Source organism: Sebastes fasciatus, chromosome 7 (assembly GCF_043250625.1).
Source record: "Sebastes fasciatus isolate fSebFas1 chromosome 7, fSebFas1.pri, whole genome shotgun sequence".
NCBI classification, from domain to species: domain Eukaryota; kingdom Metazoa; phylum Chordata; class Actinopteri; order Perciformes; family Sebastidae; genus Sebastes; species Sebastes fasciatus.
The window spans coordinates 21,204,684-21,223,777 of NC_133801.1; the positions used below are offsets into that span (position 1 = coordinate 21,204,684).

Genomic DNA, 19,094 nt, shown 5'->3' on the forward strand with positions numbered 1-19,094 from the left:
GAATTGCTTATATGTTTTTTATTGAAAGGGTTAAAGGGACTAACTTTTTAAGCGTATAAAGCTACCGGGTCGGGACACATGCACGCTCGCATATGCGCGCTCACGTGTGGCTGGAGTCTCTGCTGCTCTGCCTGCTTGCCTTCAGTCACACAGCGTTCTCGCTGTCTCGCTCCACCTCTAGACGTGAACGCGCGCTCACTCCACACTGCAGAAGAGTTAGTTTAGCGCTGAGAATATCTAGTGAATGTACAGTGGACGTTTGTGAAGAAATAACTGCTGCAGCTCCTCCAGACCAACAGAGGTTTTTCTGTGTCTTGTGAAGTGACGGGGCTCCGCAGCGAGGAACGTTATCGTCTCCGACCGGGTGCCGGTGTCTCCCTGCGGGCGCTGTCGGGAGACAATAACGTTTCTCTTCCTGCATCAGCCAGCAGGAAAAGCCAACACTAGGATCAGCAGTGATTCATGGAGAGACAGCTAACATTGCTGTTAAGCAGGTGAAATAAAGAGTGATATTGTGGTTCTAGCTGACGTGTGTCGCCACACTTTGTTGATCGATGTTCGTTCATGTCTATTTAGAGCGAGCAAGCGCGAGCCTGACGCTGACTTTCGTTGACTTAACGGCCACAGGTGTCGCTGTTAACAAGCATTTCTGAAAGTTACAAACAGTCCCTATTATCTTTGGGGTCAATTTGACCCCATTCAATGTTTAATGTCTCTAAATAAATGATTGACATCATTTTTTTTGCTTCATATTTAATGACTTTTCCTAATTTAATGGGGACATCTAGGTAAACATAAAATTAAAATGATGATATGTTTTCAATGTCCTGTACACATGCTGTACGCATCGGTGTTCTTTGGGGTCAATTTGACCCCAGGCTGTTTTAGCTGTATAAAACATATAAGAAATATCAACATTTTACACACATTTGTTTTGGATGATATTGAGGTCACTATAACATGCAACTTTATAATCTTCAAAAAGCTTTAGGGTCCTAACCTAACATAACCATAACTGTAGTAGTGCGAGAACCATTGATAGTTCACATGACATGGGGGAGGGGAAACATCATTCTCACGAGAACTTTGATATTTCCCCACGCTTTGGGGGCGGCAAAATATGGTTCCTGTGAAGATTTCGATTTTATTTAAAGGGCTATTTAGGTAGTCAACAAACAAACATAAAGTACCTGACACATAAACTTGGGTAACAATTTTAATTATAATAATTTTTTGGAGGTTTAAATTGCTGGGGTCAAATTGACCCCAAGGATCAAATATGTTAGTAAATTTGAAGATAACAGGAGATTGGACAGGAGACACTGCTTCACAAGCCATCTCATCGTAACACCACATATATAATTCTATAGTTATGATTTAAAAAAAAAATCAAAGTTTTACTGAAGAGTATTAAAGACAAATGTTCAACAGTATAAAAAGACAAATGTTCAATTATACAGTTTATTTTTTTTTGTGGTCAAAGATGCATAAATTTATCAAATCTGTTCCTCAAGCCCTTTTTTAACAAAATAATCTATCAAAGTGCTTTTAGGTTACATAAAGATGCAGAAACCAACAGGAACACTGTGAAAGACCCCGAAAGAACTGGCAAACGGGTGAAAACAAAATGTCCTTGGCTGAAGTAACAAGGTAAAGATTAAGTCAGACAAATGCACACCGACAAAGTCATGTGTCTGTGTTTGATGTTCTTAATGTTCCTAATGAGTAATTATTTGTTACAATATGTGAGTGCTGAGGTGGGGCTGTTGCAGTGACGCGCCTCTAGGTGGCGACACTCACACAGCTCAACCTGCTCTGTAACCTACTAAAAACAAACCAGAAGAAGAAACACTTGGACAAACTGTCTGTGAGACGAAGCTAACTAGCTGCTCTGCTAATGTAAACAACATCCAGCAGCAGGAGACGAGGAGCTGCAGCGACGACACAACCCGATAGACCTTTAGACACTGCGAATGAGAGTGTATGTTGTCACTAAACTCACACTGTAGACCAACCGAGAGCATCTTTATCAACATTACGTCATTCAGCTAGTTAGCTTAGCTTCGCTCTGTAATCAGCTTAAACACTGATAGCTTGTTGATTTCGCGTTTTTGGAGTAAACTTTGCCGTGTGAACATACTTATCTAACGCTACAGCAATACAACCATCTTTCTAAATGCTGTGTTAGTAAGAGGAGAAGCTGTGTTGAGTAGTTATTGTGTTATAGAGTTACTGATCTGTCAGAAAGAGAAGGATAGCAGCTAGTAGCTAATCATAACAAGTAGACAGGTAGACATTCACCAGGTGTTTGACCCTGAACAACAAGTCCAGTTAAAGCCTTGATCAATTAGACGTTTTGGTAGATGCTATGATAAACTACTGTAGCATTTTGCCAGATGTGTGTGGTGGGATCTGGACTTGAGCTCAGCAACGTTACCAAAAGACTTACTGGGATCAGGACCCAGAAAAAAGAAGAAGGCTACAAGATCAATATAAAGAAAAAGAAACACTGAAATATCAGGACAAAAAAAGACACAATAAAATGAGAAAAGGACTTAAAAGACTTATTTAAATGAACAATTGCAGCTGGAACAGAAAGTTGTTCTGCAAACCTGATGACAATTGCACCTGTTTTGGTCACTGCATTGCAGATCGTACTCACTGTTTTTGATTGTTAAAGTTGTCTCTGTCTTCTGGTCCCCCACAAAGCAGTCTTTCTAACTTTGGTGAAGGATGATGAGCCAGCGGCGTGGGATCCATCTGGACCAATCGGAGCTGCTTTGCAAAAAAGGATGTGGTTTTTATGGCAACACTGGCTGGCAGGGCTTGTGCTCGAAGTGCTGGCGAGAAGAACATCAGCGAGAAAAGCAAAAACAGATTCAAGAAGACTGGGCACTTGCTGAGAGGTTTGTCTGTCTCTCTCTGTGTGTCCTGTGTACGGTTATTCCTAAAAAGTCAAACACTGTGTCTTTTGTTTCCTTTACCTCTTCATGTTGTTGGCTTTCTCTTGTGTCCCTCGGTCCATCTGACAACTATTACAGTTGTACTTGTCTTGTCTTCTCCCTCCCCCCAGGCTTCAGAGAGAGGAAGAGGAAGCATATGCAAGCAGAACTCAGAAGGCCCAATCACAGCCTTCCATCACACCCTTCAGCAAGTTTGAGGAAAGAAAAACGAAGGAAAAGTCCAGCAAAGTCAACACAGTCACAAAGTTTTTTACTCCTTCCACAAAAACACCACCAAAAAAAGGTACACATACTCGACTGCAAGAGATGTTAGTCATTCATCAAACCCTTATTTTTAAAGGTTTCATTGCTGTTCTTGAGTTGACCGATAACTGTGTCGTTATCAAGATGTAGTGATATTTATATTCATTTTGCTTGATGTAAGCTTGTTTTGATCAAACTTTTTCTCTGCCTTTTGTGTACCTGTTTTTGATGACATGTTAACCTGGAAAAACATTAAGAAACTAAACCAGATTGAGGTCACCGAAATTTTAGCTGTTCATATTTTCAGTCCAACCACATCCCTAGATTCGTAGCCTGATAACCTGCATACAGTCTGGTTAAAATAAGCTATTAAAGTGCAGCACATGGTGTAACTACCCCATGTTGCAAGGGAAAGGAGAAAAATGCTTTAAGTGTTTGTAGCTTAAAGTAATATCAAATGTCTTCCCCCAGATGCACCTTTTGACTCTCACTCCGGCCCGAGCCCCAGCTCCTCTACAAGCCGGCGTTCCTCTGTGGACAGTGACCATGCGACACGGGAGTTCATTGACTTTCTCAAGCCTCTGAAGTCTGGCAGAGAGATCTTCAAACAATGCCGGGCCTTCACTGAGAGCATGGTCTATAAGCGGGTGAGCTAAACTGGATTACTCATCACGTTTTTGTGGGTGAAATGAGCTCATACTTACTTAATAAGTAGAGAAAATCAGGCATGGAAGATTTTTCATCCACCCCCTCCCACAGTCTCTCCAATATAATGCGGTTGAACACTTTGCCTGGTGTTGATAGCAACATGATCCCTTGGTAATTATTACAATCCCTGAGGTCTCCTTTCCTGGGTATAATAGCAATGAGCCCGTCTCTACAGTCTGTTGGCATGTTTCCTTTCTCCCATATATTTTTGATCAGCAGTATAGCATGGTGGTTGAGGTTTCAGTGTCAGCCTGCAAGGCCTCTGCAGGGATCTCATCTGGCCCTTCTGCCTTTTTGGTAGTTAGGTAGAGTTCCTTGAGGTTGTTTTTCTTTTTTTCCAGCTGCTTCCTCAGCTTGCTGTGCCAAGTCCTCGTTGTAGTTCCTTTTGTCCCGTTTGGCGGGTGAGCTAAAGTGGACTACTCACATTTTTGTGGGTGAAATGAGCTCGTAGGAACCATTTAATTCTTATGTTTGAATAGTTGTGAAAATCTGAACAACCTGGTAAGAAATTAATTTGACTTAAATTAATTTTTGGGTTTGGTTTGATTTATGTTTTTACTCAAAGTCATACAGCACTTTTAGCAATACTAATTTTCAAGTAAATGCGATTGCACCCTAAGTAGACATACTTTCCACCAGTCAGTTATCTGTGATACTGTTCCATTACCACCCATCCTAATTTATTACGAAACACCTTTTACTACACACTGTTTCAACGTAGCAATCCCTGAATGAAATGAGCTTAAATTGCTCCAACTCAAAGGCCAATTTTATTGTTTTTTGCACAACATTGTCAAATTACCTTAAACATGTGTTCTGCAGTTAGTGAAATCTGGAACCAAGTGAGATGCTAACTGTCACACATTGGTGTCTCTGTCTGAAAACAGTTTTTTGTAAATATATAATGGGGAAATATGTTCCTTCAGTCACTGTATAAGTTTTTAGAAATTCAGTTTGTTAGACATCTAAAATTGTCCATTAATTGCCACATTTAAACAGATAAAATGATCAAAATCAAAATGATGCACAGTATATCACTTGATTTCGACATCAGTCCCTGGACCATTAGTGTGTTTTAAGCTGAAATGCAATTAAATCTGATCTGAATTGTTGATTTCTATTCCTTGCTCAGGACATGGCTGCCGATGAGCTGTCAGAGTGTGTGCAGGACTTCTACCAGAATCTCTCAGACCGTCTCCACACCCAGTTCAAAGGTATTAACCTTAGACGAATATAAACAGTGATTATCACTAACATTATACCGTATATAAAGTCTCTGCTCTGTATATCTTTGATCTTTTTGCTTCGGTTCATAGGTTCGTCAGATCAAGTAGAGAGCGTTATGGATGAAGTAGAGAAGTACATGATGACTCGTCTCTACAAGGAAGTCTTCTGTCCTGAGACCACAGACGATGAGAAGAAAGACCTGGCCATTCAGAAAAGAATCAGGTTCGCAAACGAAAGTTGTAATAATGCTTCAATTTGCTACTCAAATAATTATGAATATCTCTGCATTCCTCTTTGCACAAGAAAACAGAATTGCAGGTACAAGAACTTCGATTGTAATCGTTATTGTGTCCTCTTACAGAGCCTTGCATTGGGTCACCATTGAAATGCTGTGTGTTCCTGTAGATGAGGAGATCGCTGAGGTGTCAGACAGTGTAGTCAAAGCCATCACAGGTAAGTCTCATTATTTTTCAGAAGGCCATGGTAGGACATCACCTCGTCATCTTGGCAGTAGAGATTCAATAACATTTTTTTTTCCTTCTCAAATCTCTGCATCATTTCAGATGTGATTGAAATGGATTCAAAGTGCGTTCCCAAGGAGAAGCTGAGGTGCATCACTCGTTGCAGCAAGCACATCTTCAAAGCCATCAAAATCAGCAAGAAAGAGGCTGCGTCTGCCGATGACTTCCTCCCCACGCTCATCTACATCGTGCTGAAAGCAAACCCTCCGCGACTGCAGTCCAACATCCAGTATATCACCCGCTTCAGCAACCCCAGCAGACTCATGACTGGAGAGGATGGTTACTACTTCACTAATCTGGTGAGGAAATGAGTACAGGCTTGCATTTATGTGGTTTATTGTGTGTCTCTAAGTCTCAATGTTTCCAAATTTTTGAAGAAGTTGGTGTTGTCATATTGTGTGGTGTTATACTGACGGGAAGTTCTATTGTTTTGTCCATCCCATTTATGTCAATGAGGGTAGACTAAATAACAGAAACACCGCTCTGTGTAATTGAATACAGTTCAACAGCACCACAAACTATATCCTCGAAAATGATCATAAAGTTGAATCAACAGCTCTCAAAAAGTTTCATTAAAAAACAAATACAACCTTCATGAAGGTAGGAGTTACTGCATGACTTTTACATTAGATTGCATTAGTTTTAGCTTGGTGTACCTATTAAACTGGCAACTGAGTATAAATAACATCAACCAGATGTCAGATTTTTGTATCAGTCCAGCTCATATAGAAATTTAGAAGCAGCTGAGTAACAAGTCAAACAGCAGTCTCAATAGACGGTGATGCAATGCAGCCACAAGACATGTTAACATTTTGTGTGACGTGGCTTGTGGCTTTATTGTGAAAACCTCTTGCTTCACTCTGCTGTTGTTCACTCTGGTCGCAAAAGTGGAAAATAAGTTACAGATAAAAAAGACAACTACAAACCTTTGTCACAAAGTACCTCCTGGCATTTACTGAATGTCAGAGTCAATGGAAAAGTCTTAAAATCTCTGAAGCATTCAAGGCTTTAAGTGGCCTTTAAAACAATTAAATACATATACTGTATATGCTATTGTTTTGGGGTTTTTTCATCACGCTTTGGCGTTTTATGCCCAATTATATGAGAGACACAATAGAGAAATGACAGGAAATGGGGGGAGAGAGAGATGGGGAATAACAAGCAACAAACATCCCCATACGGGGGAACGCCTTAATCCAGGTTGTCCATGTTTTACATTTAAATTCATTTTTAAGAGTCCGAAAATATAGTAGCTTTTTGGTCTGTTGTTCTTCTGGTGTTGTCTGCCTTCTGATTGGTCAAAAACTGTTTTCATTCTCATATTTTTGTAAGTGTAAATTGGTCATGTTCACTCCAAGGGCCTGTGTCCATATAGCGTCTTTTTCTGGCAGAAAAGCACCCACCGGACGCTGGGGAGCACTTCATCCAAGCGTTTCACCGAAAAAGCACTCAGAGCGCTCTTTTTTATGTTTCTATGACAACAATATATCACCACTCTTCTTCTCCTTCTCAGCCTTTTCTCTCTTTCCTAAACATGTCCCTCAAGTATTTCCATTTTGATTGGCAACGTTCACCTACTGTATAATCAGATAAGGGACAATATGTAAAAGGAAGCAGATTGACATTAACGTTAACTAGCTAGTGGTAATTAACTTAACGCTACGTCAACATAGGGTCGACTGTACAGCTAACAAGCTTATAACGCGTATGGTGATAATAGCACAACAGTCACCAGCAACACTCAGTGTCAGACCGGCTGATGTGCTCCCACAAATGGGCTTTTCGGTCTTTGTTATGATAATGTCTGTCTGACATATCATAAAGCTCTGGATAGATAGACATGGCCAAAACAAGCTTCTCCTCCTTTTCGTGGTAACCATGGTGACGAGTTCCGCCGTATGATTGGTTGCCTGAAAAGGAGGGACGGCGACATCACCAGCGCTTTTCTGAAAAGTTCCGAGATTTTTATCTAGAAGCGCTCGGAGTGGCCGCCCAAAAAAGGTGGAACACTCGAGGCAGCACTTTTTCTCTAGCTGGCCACATGCTCTCTCTCCTAACTGGGAACAATTGAAAAAAAGACGCTGAAAAAACACTATATGGACTCAAGTTAAAGTCACATTAAAAGGTCTTAAAGGTTTTAAATGTTGTTGAGAAGCATCGACTGTCCAGTAAAAGCCAAATATAAAAAGAAGTTGGTTTTTTTTATGTGAATCTGGTGCCACGGACTGACAGGTCCCATAGGGGAGATTTTCTTTTAATGAACCTCCACATTCCCTCTCCTCAGTGCTGTGCGGTGGCTTTCATTGAGAAGCTGGACGGCCAGTCTCTGAACCTAAGCTCTGAGGAGTTTGAGCTTTACATGTCGGGCCAGGCATCCCCCAACTGGCCACAGTCCACCGGAGCTTCTTCCTCCTCCCCAGGCAGCGCGGCTCTCAGTCAGGTCCACAAACGGTTGGACCTGCTAACAGGGCTCGGGGAAAGGCAGGAGCTGGTCATGGAGAAGGCGCGCCAGCTGGAGAACGACCTCATCGACTGGACGGACGAAGTGGAGCAGAAGGTGCAGAGCGTTCTGGAGAGCTTTCCACCTGAGACACAAAACCCTACTGCAACCACAGCTGGTGAGACAGCTTCTGCAGCAGCAGCAGCATCAGCAATCGACTCTGATAACGTTGAGAACGAGCACCTGCCCCCACCTCTTCAACCGCAAGTGTTCGCTGGTTGATGTGAAGAGCTCTGCTCAAAAATGAAATCCCCTAGAGGCTTTACTCCACCCTCCCCCTTTTCCCCGCTGTTAAACGTTGCTGTCCGTACGCACATACAGCAGCCATCTGATATGGATCCCATTTCCACTCCGACCATCTCTGTTCCATCCATCCATAGTCCAAGAGGCCCTGGAGTTACACTGAACAGTAACATAACTATTGAATTAAAGGAATAGTTTGGCATTTTGGGAAGCACACTTATTCACTTTCTTGTAGAGAATTAGATGAGAAGATCAATAATAGCTCATGCCTGTACGGTAAATATGAAGCTTAATGCAAAGGAGCAGACCGACTCCACTCCAAGTTCTTCCCGAACACATCTGTTGGTCACTCCACAATGGCATCTTCAGTACCTCAGTTCTTTTTCATCCTTAACATTGTAGTTACAGTTGTGCAGACGGGATAAATGGTTGGATGTGATTTTATAAACATGTATTCATCATTATTCCCAGCCTTTCAGACAAGGTTTTTGTTATTGTTGTAATGTCTCCAGGAGTAAATTGACAAGTGGAGGCTCAAATAGACACGCAGAACCTTACTGCCCAAATAACATCTAATAACCTAACACGACTTTTCAGTCAGATATGTTTTTGGCAAAGGAAATGGAGAATTCTGGATAATGCAAAACTAGACTTCCCCTCTCTAAAATACCCTTCCAGCTCGTGATCTGTGCTGTGTTGTATTTTGCTGTCCTGCAGAGAAATATCCGGAGAGAAAGAGATGTGCGTGTGTGGCGGTTGTGCATGCGGTCAAGTGCGAGTGAATGCGAGCGCGTGTTGCATGGACATGTTCCGTTAAGTCATAAGAGTCCTCCCAGTTGTGTGTGTGTGGACATTGTGGTCTTTTTTTCCATGCCAGACCTCTCACTCCAGTCATAAGCTGGATGTACAGAAGTGATTTTATTTTTCTATAGAGTGGCAGGTATCAATTCTTGTGGATGCAATAGGAGACATCAATCCTGTAATATTTACAGTAGTATTCTCGTTTAAAGAACATTGCTTGAAGACATGTTACATAAATTCTGCTGATCGAGTAGTAACGTTTTCATCTATTCATTTATATTCTCGAGGGTGTCATAAGCATGTCTCATAAAAAAAAAAAGGTTATTTGTTTGGGTTTTTTGCTCTGTCAGGAGCTGTTGGATTAAGTAGATAAGAAGTCAAAGAGGATGCCGTTTCCTGTAAACACAAGTCATCAAAAATTGTTCCTAAGGCCGGTTGCTTTACTAACCAATTTAATTTATTTTTAAGCACTTTTCTTCTGTTTGATTTTTAATGCTCTGAATTTAGAAGTACATTTAATTAGGGCTGACCCAAAATGCTTCGAAGCTTCGACCGTTGCCATGGTAATCGACCTCCAAATTAGTATTTGAATGCTTCGTTGTTGTTGTTTTTCATATATATATATATATATATATATAAGTATGTAATAATAATAATAAATCCCCAAATAGCCCATGAAATAAGTAATAATCCACAATATTATTCATATTCAACATTAATTACTGTACTGTAATAGTAACTGTAACAGCACTGTCCCGTAGCTTCGAATACCATCGAAAATTTCTCACCGAAGCTTCGAAGCCCAAAAAGTTGTATTTGGGACAGCCCTACATTTAATGAAGGAAGTGATGGATATATTCAGTTGAAAGGATAATTGGTGAATAATAATAATCAATGGTGTCTTTGTATTTGGCAGTCATGTACTGATTTGGAAGAAATGTTTGGGAGTGTTGTTTGTTTTCCGTTGCTCATGAGCTAAGACTACCTTATTTTGCTAGATTTGAATCTGTTTGTTTTTATTTGCAGCACGTATAGTGTGCAGTTGCTGTCCAATTTTAGTTTGAGAAAAAGACTTAATGCAAACTTAAACAATAGCTTGAATAACTTCATATTGCACTGTATGCAGAAGCCATTTATCAGGTATTTTAAAGAAGTTTAAACATCATCTTTGTAACCTTATAGGTTTGTTATTGTATCACATGGGAGAAAGTAATTCAATACTGTCTTTTATTTAAATGTAACTTATTAGGGCAGTATTGGTTTATTTTCCTCTGTGGGTGTGTGATGATGATTAATAAAAATTGAAAAAATGCACATGCCCTCGTGCGCAGTTCCTGTTCATCATGAAGTTTCACGTGATTCGTGATTTTGCAAGCTAAGATTAAATAAAGAGTTGACTCACTGAGAAGTTAACTCTTTATATAGCTCTGTATCATGGTAGAGAAATTAAAAGGATAATGATTGTAAATGTTTAACAAAATATAACATTTATGAGATTCATTAACCTTTTCCCCAGGGTATGCTCTCATTTTCCCATTTTGGAAACAGTAAATAGACTCTTGCAGACTTAAAGGTTTGTGAATTTATTAAGTAATTTCAGATTTGCTGTATAATCATGAATAAAAGCCTAAATACAATGAACAATTCTAATATTACAGCCACACAAAAAGCAACCAAAAGAGGTAGGAAACAGATGAAGAACTCTTTAAAATGAATAACACAAAGAATTAAAAAAAAGACATTTAAAAGCTGTATACAGTACATATTCATTACAGTACCTTAGTTAAAGTTAGTTAGTAAGACAACTCAAGAGGCCACTTCCAAAGTGACACAAATGTCTCTGTTATTATTCCTCTAGCTGTGTGTTGAAGTGCAAAGAGAGACGTTTGTATTAAAAAGAGAAAAGACTAAGTTTAGACATAAAAAAAATGGGAACTTCTCCTTTAAGTATTTAATGTTAAAAATACAACATACACAAAAAACACAAAACTAGTTTCCATAGATGATTGAGTTTATTCAATGCCCCTCACCTCATCGGAATAGGGTTTAAAATAACCATTAATTTAGTTTCATTATTCTTCCTATATTTATTTTTCAATGGGCGTAGGTACATTTCAGCTGAAATTCAGAAGTAGAAAAAGAGGGTGTGTTACTTTCACTTCCCTTTGTTTTCCCCAAACTTTCCAGGATTGAGGTGTAACTTAGGTGAAGTCAAGGAAACTACAGGAAGTATAAAATTAAGAAAAATCTGTTCACATCATTTTAAGTGATGGGTTGACAAATGTGAATTCAGCCAGACTCAGCAAGATCCTGTTAGGACCTTTAACCAGTCGGATCTTAAGTCAACAAGAGACTTTGATGATGGTCCTGTGTATTTTAATGCCCTTCTATTCTTGTTAACTTTGTTTTTTTTAAAATAAATCTCTGTTGGTTTCCAGTATGCTCAGTTCAAAGAAAATCTTATGTCAGGAATTAAAGTGTTATTTTTGAAAAAGGGGATATCCTGTGTGACCTCAGAAAAAAACTTCATTTTCACTTCCCTCCCCATTAGAAATATAAGAATCTCCCTCAACCTCAGTTTCTTACAAGCAATCGAAATGGACACGCTAATATCCCTCCTTGGTGAGTTTTCTTCAGTTCATTCCTAATACCTCACAAACTTAACATTCTATTTAAAATATTGTTATCTACTTTAATTTGTCTTAAACTGGTTTATTCTTCTTTTTCAGTTCTTTCCACATTACCACAGCTTGCAGTACCTGTGGGTATGTACCAATTATTCTTATCATTAAATTCAAGATATGGCACAACTTCGCATAACAAAGTGTTAACATTTGTAAGCATACTCTAATCAATAGAATTAATGTGTTAGCTTTATTTCAGCTGAACAGATGACATTTGATTTTAAATAGATTAATTGAACATTCATAATCAAAACAGTGCAAGTATACAGATGATTTAGATTATTTTTGGGTAATCCTCCCAAGTAAACCTATATGTGTTTGTCTTCGTAGCTCCCCTTGTGACCTCGTTCAGAGCTGTAGTGGAGCTGGTGACAGGGGATTCAAGGATCTTCTCTGGAGAGGGTGCCCGGCTGAAATGCAGCGTCGCTGATGCCCACAAGTCATCCTGGGATTACTTGTGGTTCAGGGGATCTGAGCAGCTCTCACAGACTGGGGAGCACCTCGTTCTGTGGCAATCCAAAGTTCAAGAGAGTGGGAAATATTACTGCCAGGGAGTGAGGGACACAGCAGTGGGAAACATACACACCCTCCAAAGTCTGCCTTTGGAGATCAACGTGGATGGTAAGTATCATTTCACTAGAAATCTCCTTGATTCACATGTGAGGCCCCTTTCTTCCTCTTTTAACTACTTCTACTACTTCCGTCAACTCTGAAAATTGGGAACCACTGAATTCTTGCTGCTATGGTGCCCTAATTGTGTGTTTGTTTTTAGAAAACGTGACAAATTTTGCATGTTTTGGTCGTATCTCAAACACGCTGCCATTGGCCTGTTTTATTACTGTGAATATCAATATAAGACCACAATATGTTATGTTATGTATGTTTGATGTAACTTTCCTCTCTGTAATCTTTGTTCAGGAGGGTGGGCTATCCTGCAAGTCCCACCTTATCCCGGCCTCGTCGGAAACACCTTGGAGTTCACGTGTCGCGTCCGAGGCACACCCCCACTTCACGAGGTGATTCTGTACAAAGATGGTCTTGAAGTTATGAGACAAAGTGGCCTCATCCCACATTTCTACCTGACCAACTTGACTCTCGAGGACCAAGGAATGTATTCTTGTAGGGCTTCGTGGGACGTACAGAGGCGTACACGCTCTGTAATTTCAGCTACCGCTTCAGTGCATGTCTCAGGTGAGTTTATACACTAGGTTGCATATACTGAGTTTGATTGTGGTTGCGAAAAATTTAACATTTTGGGAAATACACTTATTCACTTTCTTGCCAAGAGTTAGATGAGAAGATCGATACTACTCCCAGATATGAGAGTGGCACCAATCTTCTCAACTTACGCTCTGCAAGAAAGTGATTAAGTGTTTCCGGAAATGTCAAACTCTTCCTATAAATAGGATTTAGCACAGTATTTGAATGTGTCACTAATGCCTTTTCTTCTGTCTGTATCTCAGAGGTTCTGTCGCTGCCAGTTTTGGAGATTGTTGCCGACAATGACCTGATTCCAGTAAATAAGATGAAGCTCATCTGCCACCTTGAATACAACGCCCCTGCTCCTGCCCCTCCAATACACTACTATTTCTACAAGAATAACAACCGACTGGGAACAGCAACCACTAAGAACCATGATCTGGTCAAACGGACTCCAGGCCACTACAGCTGCAAGGCCAAGGTGCCTGAGTTGGGCGTCTCCAGGTGGAGTGAACCCAAACCTTTTGGAGAAGTGACAGGTATTTAGAAGTAAATGTAACCTGCTGTGTGTCCTCAACTAAAAGTTTAAACCCTAATCCTCTTCTTGAATTGTCAAAACTGTGAATCATTGCACATAATTTGCGCAACTTCTGAGGTCAACTTGTCTCTGACCCAATAGGACCACAGACGATGGTATCCCCAACTCTTCCTCCCAGAGATCCATGGCCTTTAGCTCCCCCAGTCGCATCCCCAGAACTCTCCCTGCCCACTGCACCTGAGCCAACAGTGAGCATCCAATCCTCAAATCCTCCGCTGATGCCTTCACAGCAAGCGCCAAGAACTTTGCTATCTACAGTCCAGTCTCTTTATCCAACTGCTACTCCTTTCAGTATGTCGGGACAGTCAGGTGACATGCCCGATGAATTAGTCGATATGTCTGGAGAGTCAGGTGACATGCCCGAGGTATCAGGCGATATGTCTGGAGAATCAGTTGACATACCCGAGGTATCAGGCGATATGTAGGACTTAGGACTCTCCAGACACTGTCCTATGTTGACAAGTTATCATACATTACAGACCATTGCAGAAATGAATGATCCCAAATCAGAGTAATAAAATGTGACTGCCGCATCTTTAGCTGATATCAATCATGCGTTCGGGAGCCTTTGTGTTCTCACTCTTTTTATATGATTAATTGTGTAATTGTACAATTGTAATTGTGTTTTATATATTACCAAGTGTCAACTTCATGATCTCATCTGTACAAAATTGCAAATAATAACTAATGCCATATTGGTTAAAGCAAATAAAGCATTCCATAAATCATACAGTATGTACTACTGGATTTTATTTTCAACAAACTCTTTTTACAACCCTATTGTACAGCAATGCTGCTTACATATTAGGCGTATTGGTATAATAACATGGACAGTGGATTTTACAGTAGGCATAATAATACAGTTATAGGTCACAGTGATATTCTCTGTATACACATACATCATATATTTGTATGTCTCATTTTTTGCAATTTGATATAGATAGCCTACAGTGAGAGTGTAGAAGAGGAAAAAGAGGAAGAACAAAAAGAGGAAGAATGAAGTGGTGAAGGAACTTCTTTGTGAGGGTGTGACACGGGGTCGTGTTGATTAACTGAGGACAAAAATGCAGATAAACCATCAATAAACACTTCAGGCAAAATATATTGTTCAGGAACACTGTGCAGGTCTCGGAGAGGGTAACGGGTGTTCCCCCAAAAAAACAGAAAAATGTGCACACTGGGTGGCAAACATAATTTGATCTCCTGCACTGTCTTCCTTACTGCTGGTATATCTATTAACAACAGTTTGGTCTATGAGTATATGGACAAGTATCACAACAGTTTCATATACAGTATGCACATTGATGCGGGTATATTATGCAATTTTTATCATAAATTAAAATCATATCGTATCTGTTATTTTGCTAATCTTTTAATAGTTTGATTTTTTTTAATACCTTCTTCCCCTAACTACCTGAGTAGCAATGTGTGTGTTTTCTCAAGATGCCTCACTGACCAATTGACCTCATCAAGGTTGTGTAGATCAAAATGTAAATAAATATACCAGCAGTAAACAAGACTTTTATTTTTATTCAGAAGGTAACAGATAAAATAAAAAAGATACTAGTGAGCTGATAATACAATAAACTTGATCTTGTTTTTTTACCAGCCCTTTAATTGTCATACTAGTGTGCAGTACAGCTTTCGAGCAGTTCATGAGCAATTAGAGTAGTGTAGCACTAGGGGGTGTCCTGATATACAGGTAATGAAATATCAATATCATGTTAATAATACACATAATATCTTGTAAATTATCCAGCACCTCTGAAATCATTTTATATGTACAGTTATGGTTACAGACTCTCTCTCCAACTCCCTTCACTCGTATTTTGAGTGTAATTCATTTGCCAAAAGAGAGACTAAATACACAATAAACAAAGTTTAAGATGAATTCAACTGATAGAAGTATTTTTTTTCTTAAAATTTTTCATAGTTCTAGTGATAATATCGTTATTGTGAATTAATTTGGCCACTTTAATCATATAGTGAAGATCTGATATCGTGACAGGCCCTATGTAGCACCAGCAGTATCTGTCCTTTTCAGGGATCAAGTTGGACCAGTCCAGTAGAAGATCTTCTCAGTAGAGGATCAGATTATGTCTGAGTAAAGCAGGAACCCAGAGAAGATGCTGTCATCCTCACTGCTAGCATATGCCCCATTCCAGTCTCTGAGCGTCTCCATCCACACCTGATCCCCCACCGCCAGCCGCAGCACCACCAGAGTGGACGCCTGGTCGATGTCTTGACCGTACAGAGAGTCCCGCGTCCTTACCCGCCGTGACCCGTTCACCACCAGTGTGGCTCGCAGCGGCTGATTGCGTACGGTGATGTGGAAGGAGAAGACGTAAACCCCGGCGTAGATGCATGTGAAGCTGTTGGAAGTGACATTGAAGTGGTTGTCGTCGTTGTAGAAGACTTTGTCGAAGCGGATCGGGAAGCCGGAGGGAGGGAAGGACTTTCTCGGAGAGATACCTACGCTGAAGGCCGAGCGTTTCTGGGGAACCCCTGATCCCTTTGCTCCTTTCATTCCACGAAAGCCCCGCTCACCTCTCATCCCAGGGTAACCTCTGTCCCCTTTTGGTCCAAGCATCCCTCTTATGCCTTGTGGTCCCTGAGGTCCTGTAAACCCTGGTTCTCCTTGTGTTCCAGGAGGTCCCTGATCCCCTCGGAGGCCTACGGGACCTGGGGAACCGTGCTTGCCGTTCATTCCTGGAATGCCCATCGCTCCTGGAATGCCAGGAGACCCAGTATCCCCTCTCTCACCTTTCTGTCCTCTGTCCCCGAACGTGCCACACTCCCCTTTATCCCCCTTGTCTCCTTTAGGACCCAACTCAACAGCCACTCCTGGAGGTCCAGTTGGCCCGTCTTTTCCCGGCTCTCCTTTGTCACCAGCAGTCCCATTCTGGCCAGGTTCCCCTTTCCCTCCACTATCACCTTTGACACCAAGCAACCCTATTTCACCTCTCTCACCTTTTGAGCCAACATCACCTGCAAAAGGTAAGGGGACTTTGTCAGAACTGTTGAAGTCTGGAAACAATTCAACAATCATCAAAACAAGTCTGCACCTTTTTGTCCTGGTTTTCCTGTCACTCCCGGTGGCCCGCCTGTCCCACTGTTTCCTCTGTCACCTTTATGCCCTAAGAAATTGACATAATGAAGCCAATATTCAATTAACAATGTCCAACATAAGCAATATGATTTTTTTTTATAACTAGTGCTACTATGTGAAGAAGTACAACATATTTAACGGGCCTACAGGGCGCAGGCCAAATTGTCAAAGTGAACTGACTATACTGAATCAGCACTGTCTAATGGGCCCCTGGGCACAACACATAAAGCCCAGGGGCCCATTGTCGTACAATATTTGTAATGTTAATGCAATGAGCAATCTAAAATGTGTATTTAAGCATTAAATACTCACCTTTGTCTCCTCTTAACCCCATAGGACCACTCACTCCCGGTGGTCCAGGTAAACCAGCTGCTCCTGAAAGGCCTCTGTCACCTGGTGGCCCTTCATAAGCAAACACAGGCAAAGTTCAAAATGCTGAAAACAAACATACATACAAACAAATTAATTGATTAAATCAAAAGCATTTTTCTTTATTGCACGCTATCAGTGAGTCTTAAGAGAATACCTGCCAAGCCTCTGTCTCCCTTTGGCCCCCTGTGGCCTCTCTCAGGTGGACAGCACTCACAGAAGTTGAAGTAGCACTCGCTGTAGTCTAGAGTGTAATTCTCAGGGCCAGCACCAGGGGGCTCTGTGCGCTCTGTGTGGTACTGTGGATAGACATTTGGATAGGTGGTCTTCTCTGTGGTGGGCGGCGGATGGGGCCTCACAGGATTTGCATCCGGCACTATCTTGAGAGTCTTGGGCGTGCTGGTGATCACAGGGCTGTGCACGGTGATCTGAGGGAAGGGCTTCTTGGTGTAATGGTACTTTGGCTTCTGTGTTGTCTTAGCTTCAGCGCAGGACACCACAGTGAGTGTAACCACAACTACAGCCACAAGGGTCGACTGACAGGAGATGATCCTCATGGTTGACTGGGATCTGAGAACAGATGAGTTTATAGGCTCTTTTCTTGTTGTTCGTCGGCACTCATTTCATTTTCCATCCACTTTAGGTTTAAAGAGGTTACAAAAATAGCATTAGAGCATTTCACTGTTGCAAAACACTCAGCACTGTCGAGCTATCTCTCCTCTCATCTACTATCATTCTCAATATTGTTTCTACAATTCTGATTCTCTTTCTCTGTTTCCACTTGTACATTTCCTACACCGTCAATTTCAGGTCGGAGCTACTTTGTTTCTCAGTCATGTGCCACTGTGACTCGATAAGACTGCAGTTTGACCATTCAAAGCTGATTTTGTGGTTGTTTATCAGTAAATTCAGCTGTTAACAATGTTAAAACTGCAAAAGAAACCTGCATCTTCATCATCTTCATCAATTTCAGTACGCTCCTCAACTTAAATATGCCATTCTTTACACACAAATCAATCATTTCAATAAGTAACCCATCATGCTGACATTCAACTTTCTGTGCAAAACGTATAATTTAGCAAAATTGATAAGACTCACCCAGTAATGCATAAGTGGTATGGTCATTTATCCTCTCTAGTGGTGGCTTGGACCAGGAGCTCCAGGTCTCTCTGATATCTCTGCCAGGCTTGGACGAAAGAACATCCCCACCAATGAGGGTGTTTGCTGGAAACAGGGGGAGGTCTGAAATCCAACTACGGCGGGTTGGAGCCGACCCAAGGAGAACCACTGTGCTGTGGCCCATTCTCTGTACCCCTGTTGTGTAGAAAGGTGCTTTTGTGACACGGGATACAGCGTCCACCAGGAGCACTCCCTCGCTGCGAGCTAGGCGAGGAGCAAAGGCCGTGGGGCAATGGGTCATCCGATATGGGAGGCATTCCTCCAACATCCAACCTACTACCCAGGCTCTTACGGTGGGACACAAAGCCAAGCAAAGAGGGTTCTGTGACACAGGCCAGGGCACTACAACAGCCTTTTTTCAAGCATATGTTCGGACAGTATTCTGCATGAACTGTTCTTTTACAGATCTTTAACATGTATTGGTGCCTCGCAGTTGCAAGTTTGAGAGTACACCTAGATATCTGCAACAATTCATTTAAAATGACTTACTACTAGATCTGCAAACTGGCACGTAGCACAGGGAGCTCAGTATTTACAATCTACTGGTACTTGGTGAACATCCAGAAGAAAGCTTTAGCCTAAAGAGCACTGATAATCTCCTCACTCAACAGTTGCTAAACTTGAGCTGTTTGTCAAAGGAACCAGCTTATCTCCTTTAAATCAGTGCAGTTGCAATGCTTGCCTGCTCACTGTGACCGACTTTCTGCACATGAACCCCCGAGACAGCTGGCAGCTACATTTGCTAACTA

At 41.2% G+C, this 19,094-nt stretch overlaps 3 protein-coding genes across 4 annotated transcripts; 2 read left to right on the top strand and 1 right to left on the bottom strand.

Moving 5' to 3' along the window:
* Nucleotides 1–2,733: 2,733 nt before the first annotated feature.
* On the top strand, nucleotides 2,734–10,520 carry rabgef1l (RAB guanine nucleotide exchange factor (GEF) 1, like). Its single transcript, XM_074642192.1, has 8 exons — nucleotides 2,734–2,906; nucleotides 3,074–3,246; nucleotides 3,678–3,853; nucleotides 5,047–5,128; nucleotides 5,231–5,363; nucleotides 5,503–5,594; nucleotides 5,705–5,961; nucleotides 7,947–10,520. The coding sequence occupies exons 1-8, from the start codon at nucleotides 2,734–2,736 to the stop codon at nucleotides 8,382–8,384; spliced, it is 1,524 nt and encodes a 507-aa protein (XP_074498293.1). The 3' UTR covers nucleotides 8,385–10,520.
* A 1,184-nt stretch (nucleotides 10,521–11,704) lies between these two features.
* Nucleotides 11,705–14,418, top strand: LOC141771680 (Fc receptor-like A). Of its 2 annotated transcripts, none has more exons than XM_074642195.1 (6): nucleotides 11,705–11,828; nucleotides 11,936–11,971; nucleotides 12,221–12,511; nucleotides 12,809–13,081; nucleotides 13,354–13,629; nucleotides 13,746–14,418. In XM_074642195.1, the coding sequence occupies exons 1-6, from the start codon at nucleotides 11,804–11,806 to the stop codon at nucleotides 14,111–14,113; spliced, it is 1,269 nt and encodes a 422-aa protein (XP_074498296.1). In that variant the 5' UTR covers nucleotides 11,705–11,803; the 3' UTR covers nucleotides 14,114–14,418. The 2 variants fall into 2 exon arrangements, with proteins under 2 accessions (XP_074498296.1, XP_074498297.1); XM_074642196.1 differs by having other exon boundaries at nucleotides 13,770–14,418.
* Nucleotides 14,419–15,777: 1,359 nt separating this feature from the next.
* otol1b (otolin 1b) lies at nucleotides 15,778–18,394 on the bottom strand. Its single transcript, XM_074642193.1, has 5 exons — nucleotides 18,265–18,394; nucleotides 17,324–17,736; nucleotides 17,110–17,199; nucleotides 16,754–16,825; nucleotides 15,778–16,676 (listed from the first exon to the last, which is right to left on the bottom strand). The coding sequence occupies exons 2-5, from the start codon at nucleotides 17,721–17,723 to the stop codon at nucleotides 15,778–15,780; spliced, it is 1,461 nt and encodes a 486-aa protein (XP_074498294.1). The 5' UTR covers nucleotides 17,724–17,736; nucleotides 18,265–18,394.
* Nucleotides 18,395–19,094: the final 700 nt, after the last annotated feature.